At 40.6% G+C, this 9,401-nt stretch overlaps 1 protein-coding gene across 1 annotated transcript in view; it reads left to right on the top strand.

The window, feature by feature from the left end:
* Mgam (maltase-glucoamylase) overlaps positions 1-9,401 on the top strand; it is a 109,348-nt gene that overhangs the window by 50,388 nt on the left and 49,559 nt on the right. Inside the window, exons 23-29 of the mRNA XM_026788554.1 lie at positions 466-633; positions 3,223-3,372; positions 3,693-3,893; positions 5,864-6,018; positions 7,362-7,530; positions 7,777-7,873; positions 8,192-8,304. Coding sequence (XP_026644355.1) covers positions 466-633; positions 3,223-3,372; positions 3,693-3,893; positions 5,864-6,018; positions 7,362-7,530; positions 7,777-7,873; positions 8,192-8,304 — 1,053 coding nt within the window. The remainder of the gene's footprint in view (positions 1-465; positions 634-3,222; positions 3,373-3,692; positions 3,894-5,863; positions 6,019-7,361; positions 7,531-7,776; positions 7,874-8,191; positions 8,305-9,401) is intronic.

Consider the following 9,401-nt stretch of genomic DNA (forward strand, 5'->3'; position numbering starts at 1 on the left):
TTTATTTATTATGTATACAATATTCTGTCTGTATGCCTGAAGGCCAGAAGAGGGCGCCAGACCTCTTTACAGATGGTTGTGAGCCACCATGTAGTTGCTGAGAATTGAACTCAGGAGCTTTGGAAGAGCAGGCAATGCTCTTAACCACTGAGCCGTCTCTCCAGCCCCCCACATGGTGTCTTACAACCATCTGTAATGAGATCTGGTGCCCTCATCTGGCCTGCAGGTAAATATGTAGACAGAACACTGTATATATAAAAGAATATTCTATAAAATATCTGTCTATTTCCTCACTCTCCCTATGGGCATTGTAAAAAGAAATTTGTACACCCATTAGCATGCACCAGCAAAAAAATTGATATACTTTTAGAACAGGTCAAGGGTACAGTCTAAGATGGGGTGTTTTAGGACCTAAAGAATCCAGGTGTTTATTATTTGTTCATCATTATGTTTTATATGTTTCAGAACCGTTTGAATGTGGCAATTTCAAGTCCAAACTACAAGGATCCCAATAACTTAGCATTCCAGGAAATTAAAATCTTTGGGACAGAGGAAATTAACAATGTCAGGGTGAAACAGAATGGTGACCTTATTCAAATGTCTCCAAAAATCTCCTACAATTCAGACCTGAAGGTAAGAATTCATCCTGTGAGGGTGACTTTCATGAACCTTCATGGTGTCTTGAATCACTTCTTGTTAAGATTACATGATTTGTTGAAGGATCAGAGCCATTTGAGTCCTGATGGTCATGTCGGAGTATGGAGGAGGAAGTAAAAATGTAGATGGTTTGAGGCACCATAGCTCCAGTTTTTCCATCCTTCTTTCTTCACTCTCAGTGATTGGTTTTCTCTAACTGGATGTGGGAACAAGGTTCGAGGGATGGGATCTGAAAGTTGATGGCTTGTGTTTGAAGGTGAAGGTTGAGATAGGAGTCTTGTATTAAAACATTTAAATTGCTTTTATTTATTTACTTATTTTTAAATGTTTCTCTCCATTTGTTGAACCCTATTAAGACATAATATACTCTAACATATACATTTGTAAGAAATATTTTGTGAAAAAGCTGATGGTGTGATTAACTAACTTAGGTGGTGACTAGAAAGTGGTATTCTGGCAGATACAAGGATATTCGACCTTTCTGTATGACTTCTATTTCCTCAGCATTGTGCAGAACCTTTCCTTAGTCAACTGAGCTTGATAATTGGTCTATTGACAGTTGATGTTTTGTCATGACAGCATACAAAGAGGATACATATATTACAAAGTTACAAATAAGGAATCAAGTGTTTGATTGTGTCTATGGACAAGTTTAAGACATCTGAGTGATGGATATGTGAAAACAAGCTTTCTTCTTGATGGAAAATAAGATAGTTAAGATTTCATCGAAACAGAACTCTACTGTTTGAACCAAGGTGATGAGAGATGCAATTCACATACATGAAAATATACAAAAGTATTAAGATGGTATCTAAACCAATGTTGGTAAAATATTTGCCTTGGTTTTATCTGAAGAGATGTAGTAGGTGAGACTAGCTTTTTGGATTCACGGAGATGGAGACATGACTCTGCATTTAATATCACTGGTTCTTCCAGAGGTTCTACATTTGATTCCCAGTACACATGTTGGTTCACAAACACCCTTAACTCCAGTTCCAGGGGATCCAATGTTACTTCTGGCCTCTGTGGTTACACCACACACATAATGTAGGCAAACAAAACACCCATACATGTAAAATAAGGCTGGATTCATTAGTTTTACATGACAAGAAGTCTGAGATGGCAAACAGATTGGAGTTTTTCTTTATCTTTCTGCAATTAAAAGTTTAAAATTGAAAACTTGTTGGAATTGATCCAGAGGTTGAACTTTGTCAGAACTAGGGTCTGTTTTGTCTAGCGACTGGTAGAGGCTGCTTGGATACAGTCTCAATGGCCTTATCCTAAGAGAGGTGAGAAAGAAAAACAAAGCAAGTAAAGAAAAGAGAGATGGTAAAAGAGGAAAGCAGAGATAAAACTGAAGGGACAGGACCTTTAGTCAGAAAGTAACTTCGGCCCAGCTAATGAACTCAATGTATTATTTGAACCTGAAAGACCAAGAAACAAGTGCACATTTTACACAAAGAAGATAGCTGGTAATGTGTTCAGAGAGGGCCTTGATTTCCTAGAAAGTGTTTGTATGGTGATGTTCTCCAAGTTGAATTATTCTTGACAGGCCAGTCAAAGAGTTCAGAAGCTTTGCATAATCAGGTTTAGTTCCACGCCTGGCTAAGGTCTCATTCACACTTGGAAGCAGAGAATTTTGAGTCAGAGAAAACTTGTCATATTTGAGAGGATCTCAGGCACCCAATTAAGGAAGTCATATTTAATTCTCTAAGGTCTTGGTAGTGATCCTTCAATCAAAGCCTTATTGGAGCCTGGAGTAGAGGGTGGGGATTGGCAGGACAGGAAAGACACTGGAAGGACTCTGAGAAAAGGATGGTGACACCTAGAAAGTGACAGAATGCTCCAGATACGTGAATGCATTAGTCGTGCAGGTGCTGTGTAAGGAAGTTCAAATAAAAGAAGAACAGGGAAAATGAGAATGGAACGCAGCAGTTGAGAGCAAATGCAGTATGTGGAACTTCAAATGTGGGTTTCTGGCCTCGGGACATGATGAGACTGGGGTGTTGTAAATGAAAGTTTATGTAAGGATATGTACTATTCCCCATTCTCACACTTAGCTGATAAATCTTAGACCAAGATAATTGGGAAAACTTGTATAAGATTCCTGAAAAAAAAAAAAGCCTACTACAGCCCAAGGCACATGACTCATCGCCCCATTTTCTAAGCATTCCGCACCAAACGGGTCATAATATAGGGAGGTGATGAAAGACAAAAATAGCTTAATTTGGAAAGTGGAGGAGAAAGCCCTTTTGACAAAGTTAATAGGGGTTATGTGGACCAGAGAAGGAATAAAATAAAAAGTGTGGTCATGGCAGGGTTTTTTTCCTATCTCTTTCTATAGTGTAATAGAGACGATTTTGATAGAATGCTGGTATTTTCCTTTTGCTACTATCTCTTTCCAATACATACAGCTGTATACTTGCCAACGGTAGTGTGCTCTTTAATTGTGAAAGGCAAGGCCTAAAGATAGATTAAGAATGAGTGTTATACTTAATTTCTGTTAAAAAAAAAATAAAGAGGTTCAGATCTGAAAGGCCTGAGGATGAATTTGCTTTCCTTCAGGTTGCCACCATCACAGATATCCGTCTCGAGCTGGGAGAAGCATATACAGTGGAGTGGGACCTCAGGAGGGACCAGGAGAAGATAGACTGCTATCCAGATGAGCAGGGTGCTACTGAGGCCAACTGCATTGCCCGTGGCTGCATCTGGGAGGTGAGTGTGCTGAAGACATTCATGGACAGTAGATATCCTTGGAATACAAACTATAATATCTTCAGCACAAGAGTGTACCCCCCCAGATTTATTAAAATTCATGGAAATAAAAAGCTCCCAATTAACCTTATTTAGATTGAGGAGTGTAATGCAGAAGATGAGGCCTTCCTGTGGTCTTGGAGTCCTGGAACTTAAATCCATGCTTACTTTCTTATAGGCACGAGTAAATGCTATAATAGCTTTCTCTGTATAGATTGACTTTATAGTCTATTTTGTAACTCCAGATCCCTGCTGACTTAGGAAATTGACTTTCTTTCCAGGAATCCAGCTCTTCTGGGGTCCCTTATTGCTACTTTGCAGAAGAGCTGTACTCAGTCAGCAATGTTCAGCATGGCTCAAATGAGGCCACAGCCGACATCTCCCTGAAGGCTTCTCGTTCTATCAACGCCTTCCCCTCTACCCCCGTGAATCCATTAAAAGTGCAAGTGATCTACCACAAGAATGACATGCTGCAGTTTAAGGTAAGCACAGTGTGTGCAGTCAGGAGTGGGCGGGGTCTTTCCAGGTCCGTCGCCTTTTGCAACCATGTGTTACAGCATTCCAAAAAAAAGGAAAGAAAGAAAAGAGCTTTATTTGTTTGTTTGTTTATTTATTTATTTATTTTAGTAAAATAGTGTGGAGCAACATTCTAATAAAGAGAGTAACTAGATGTCTTGCAGGGTAGTGGAACCTCTCCTAACTTTGAATATGTGAATGTCAGTGTGTATAAATTAACTATTTGGGAGAACAAAACATGGAGATCAAAGGAGACTCCTAGGAAGGTTGAGCAGTTACAGATGGATGAGTTTGGTGTAGGGGTCAGATGGGAGAAGGGCAACAGACGATGTGTTTGAGGCCTTGAGATTGTCTTGGTCATTCATATAAACTACACGGGGAATAGGCCTGAGGAATGACTACCATATCCGTGGCTTGCAAATGTGTGTGTATGATGGGTGATGATAATGGAAGATTGGAAATGGACCAGATTTGGGATTGATGATATAAGAGGAGGGGTATGATTTTGAACAAAATAATCGGAGACATCTTTGAAATTCTCATGGAAGTGATTTCTTTTCCTTCCATGGTTTAATCAAGCAAAGGGACTGGGGGTGAACCAGCTATCCTCTTTGTTGTTTCCTGATTAAACTGGGAGCTGCCCCGAGACAAGGGTTTGTCTCCACCATGGTGGTATTGGGATCCCACAGAGAGGCTGCTCTCCAGTGAGCGCTCATGGTGCTGGAAGAACACAAGGCAGTGATCAGGGCAGACTGGCTTTGCCTAGACCACTCTTAGAGTCTGAGCTCAGTCTGGACTTCAGTTCTCAGGCTTCTGCTGTGATGTTTTCTGTGTGTTCTCACCAAAGTGGAGTTGGTAGGGTGTGCAGCCTCAGCTCACACTCACTAACCATGTACGCTGGTTCTCTCCCCAATACACATGTGTTTCTGGGCCACTTAACACTCTGGGTCTTCGTCTGTGTTATTTCCTTACCAGAATCACTTGCTCTCGGTTTGTGCTGGGGTTTTTTGCTGCTTAACTTTAAAGATTCAGCCTGTATTTCTTCTATGAAACCGTCTCGCTGTTCCTTCCCTGCAATGGCAAAGCCTTTCTGCAGAGTTCATGTCAGCTCACATCCCCCAGGAATGCTGAATTCTTCTTTCCTAGTTCCCATGAATTCTTGAGCTTTCATGACACTAACCTTGGCTTGTTCAGATGCAGTCCCCACTATTTACTATTGTATCAGCAGTAGTATGTGGATCCTTAATTTATTTAGCTTTATTTTATTTTCAACAGGGATATTTTTAATCAGAGAAACTTTGATGTTTTTCGCCAATTTCAAAATTGTCAGGTCTCCCTATACTCACACATCCACACACAGAACATGTGCTTAGAAATAACATACCAATTTCAGAAGGAAATTTTTTTATGTTAAAAGCAGTGTTGAAATGGACGAATGAATTTTCTAGAACACATAATACTGGGACCTAACCCAGATCAACCTATTTACCTTGCTCTCTGCTATGTTGGTTAAATCCTGCATTGTGAGGTAAAATAAGACCAAACAAACAGCCTCTAGACTCTGTCAAACATGCTGAGTATGCTGAGGTATTCATTTCTAGAATACAATTCTTGTCTACAGTGCTCGATTGAACTGACAGCTGACCATGAATATTTGTACTATTGGTGTCATGTTTTGACATATTTACATGATATGGATTGATAAATTCAGTATACATATGATATCTGGTGTTTCAGTCTCTAATATTTTGTGAGGTGGAAAATTTAACATTTAAAATTTAACTAATGAGTTATTTTGAATAATATTGTTAGATTTGCAATTAAATTGTTAATTGTGCAATGTTGTTAATCATGATTTCTGTCAGCTTGCTAGAAAAACATCATAGTGTATTTGCCATAGTTTTGTGTTTACATAAAATGATTTTTTCTGGCCTAGATCTTTGATCCCAACAACAAACGGTACGAAGTTCCAGTGCCTCTGAACATCCCTGCTGTTCCAGAAAGCACCAATGAAGGCCGTCTATATGACGTCTCCATTAAGGAGAATCCATTTGGGATTGAAATTCGCAGGAAGAGTACAGGCACTGTAATGTAAGTGGGTCCTGGTCTGATTCATTGCTCACCAGGCCCATTGTCCTGATGACACTTGGCTCAAAGCATCACCCTTCCCACGTTCACATCCATGATGTAGTAGTTATATCCTATGGCTGTGATAAAAAGCCATTGCCAAGACAACTTATTAAAGAGTTTATTTAACTTGATGGCATCAGAGAGTTCAAGTCCATGATGGTGAAGTGGATGCAGGCAGCAGGCAGGGCAGCAGGAACAGATGGAAGATCACATGTTGAACTACAAACAGAAAACAGAAAGAAAACTAGGAATTGTGTGAGGTTGTGAACTTCAAAGCCTGTCCCCACTGACATACTTCCTGTATGAAAGCCACAGCTCCCAATAGTCCCCAAATAGTGCCCAAATGAGGACCAAGTACTGAAATACCTGTGACTATGGGGGATAGCTCCTCTAGCCACCACATGAGGAAGTGCTTTCTGTTCATAGAGGAAATATTTAATACTCTGAGAGTGAGACTAAGGCAGTTGCAGGTTCATAGGAATTATTGAGAAAGCACTTACTTAATTCTTTCTTTGAATTAGGTTCCCATATGGTGCTGTGGTCATAGACAGATGTGCTATTTCTTCCATTAAACAAAGTTAAATTATACTACCAAGAGAAACTTATTTTACTAACACGTGCTATGCTCAAAAATTAGGGAAATCAGATTATTTTCAAAGTTAGATACCAAAATCTGAGTTTGTGTCTCTGAGAAAGAGGTGATTTTGGAAATGGAACCAATATAAGCACAGGTCCTGCAGGAAGTTCTGGAAAAGAGAACATCTGTGAAAGAATGAAATTAAGTCATGAGCTAGAGGGAATTTATCATTTACAATAGAGATTCCCCTGAGGTAAAGGCTAGGATGGATGTGGAGACAAAGCAGGCAGGGGAGATGGGATTTAGAACAGGAAGAGCCCTGCAGGGTCCTCAGATGCTGTCAGGACAGATGAGTGTGCATGTGGGCAGGGGTGTGAGCTGGTGTGAGGTGCTCATATCACAGCCCTGGATACATGGAGGAAGTGGGCATCAGGGGTCAGGAGCAGAAGGCACAGTGAGTTTGGAGTGGTAAGGTGAAAAAGTCACTGGATCTGTGACTGTGGACAGCAGTAAAGGGAAGCAGTGGTGCAGAGCAGGAGAATTGATGGAGACTTGGGCCTTAGCCGTGGTGACTGTTTATTTAACCACTAACTTACTAGTTTTGTTTGAGAGAGACTCCAGTACAGATGGTTTGTGCAATGGAGGGCCCTGTTGTCCTCACAAAGGCAGCTGCTGTAAACCACTAGAAGCTGATTTTCTGTTGCAAATGTCTCTTCTCCTTCTGCAGCTGGGACTCTGGGCTCCTTGGCTTCACCTTCAATGACATGTTCATCCGCATCTCCACCCGCCTGCCCTCCACATACATCTATGGCTTTGGGGAAACTGAGCACCCAACTTTCAAGATAGACTTGAACTGGAACACATGGGGCATGTTTTCCAGGGATCAGCCCCCAGGGGTAAGGACAGAGTGCTTGGGTCTGGGTTTTGTCCTTTCCATCAAAGCTGTGTTTCATGTGTTTCTTTTTTACAGACTCCATATGATTACTACCTTCTACTGCTAGGCAGATGGACACATTTTTAAGCACTACTTTCTACTCCTGTTCTTAACAGAGGAAGCTTGACACAACATAGCAATCAAGTTTCTGTTGAGTTTCTTTCCCAAGCACACAGTCCCCTAACCTCTTTTTCCCTGTGTCTCTCAGTACAAGATGAATTCCTATGGTGTCCACCCTTACTACATGGGGCTAGAGGAAGACGGCAATGCCTATGGAGTCTTCCTGCTGAACAGCAATGCCATGGGTAGGATGAACCCGTGTCCCTTATTGTATGCTGACAATTTTTGAATTGCTTTATTTAGTGAAAAAGTTATAGTCTTTTGGATGGGTTTGTCCTTTTATTGACCCTTTGTATGTATTTTAATTATATATAATTTATGCAACTTTTATTTGTAATGCAGCTAGTGAGAGCTTTCATTTAACTTCTTCAATTCTTTCTGCACATACTCCAGAATATCTGCTGTCAGTGTGTTACAGTTGAAGAGAGAGAAGGTCAGGATTCCAGGGTTAATATTCTCAACATGAAGGATTTCAGCATGATGACAATTTCTTGTGTTTTCAGATGTGACATTCCAGCCCCTGCCTGCCCTAACATACAGAACCACAGGGGGCATTCTGGACTTCTTTGTGTTCTTGGGCCCAACTCCAGAGCTTGTCACTCAGCAATACACAGAGGTAGGAAGAATGCATTTATGAAATATGTGTGTTTGTGTTTCTGTTTGTGTGAGTGGGTGTATATACACTCAAAATGTGTTCCAATCCTGCTATGTAGGATAGCCATATAATGTAATTGTCATTTGGTTCCTAAATTTGATGGTCTCTCTGAGGACAAATTATCATATGGAATATGGGAGAGTAGATATATTCCTATAACTATTAAATTATCTTTTTTCACTTATTGCAGTGGATCAGAATTTTTGTGGTAACTATTGGTGGGTTTACTGTGGCGGAGAGCTACAATGGTAGTGACCTTGATGTTGTGGGGAGGGAGGGTATTGAATGTAGTGGTAGCACTATTGGTAAATGTGATTTTGAGGATGGTGACCATTACGGTGAGAATGTTAGAGGGGAAAACAGGGCATGAATTGATGATGAAAGTGACAGCACTGGAGTTGATATTGGGAGCTGAGAGAGTAAGGTCCTGACACTGATGGTGGTGGTTGATATGATGATGTTATGGTAGTAGCGCTATTGGTAAGGGTGCTTATGATTATGATGGCAGTGGGAGTTATCATGATGACAGATATTACATCACGACATTGTCACATTGGTCACAGTGTGGTGATAGAGACAATATCTGTATCTGCGGTGCTGGTGGTGGGAGTCATGGTCACAGGGAATGATGACATTGTTGGTGACATCAGCAAACATGTACGAAATATCTACTGCATCTATTACTTAATGCACGTGGGAGGGTGTCTCACTGACTAAGTTACTCAGTCAAATCCACATGAGATAGTTCCCACTATTAGGTCTGATTTGCAGGTAAAAAATAATCACAAATGTTATGTAACTGCTCACGTTCACAAACAGCAAGAGCTAGAGTCTGTATTCTTACATTAGCTAGTTCCCTCTTTGTTGTGTATTTTTAGATTCTAAATTATATGTCTAGGAATCTGAATAACATCAGGTTTCCAGAATTCCTGAAAAGTGTGCTCTGGGCAGCTGCAGGCTTTCTCTAGTGTGTCCCCGGAGTTCCACACGCCCTTACAGTTACTCTCTGTGTTTGAATTTGGTGTTTAATTTGATTTAAATATTCTGACTTCACATCC

This window comes from Microtus ochrogaster, unplaced genomic scaffold (genome assembly GCF_000317375.1).
Source record: "Microtus ochrogaster isolate Prairie Vole_2 unplaced genomic scaffold, MicOch1.0 UNK4, whole genome shotgun sequence".
NCBI classification, from domain to species: domain Eukaryota; kingdom Metazoa; phylum Chordata; class Mammalia; order Rodentia; family Cricetidae; genus Microtus; species Microtus ochrogaster.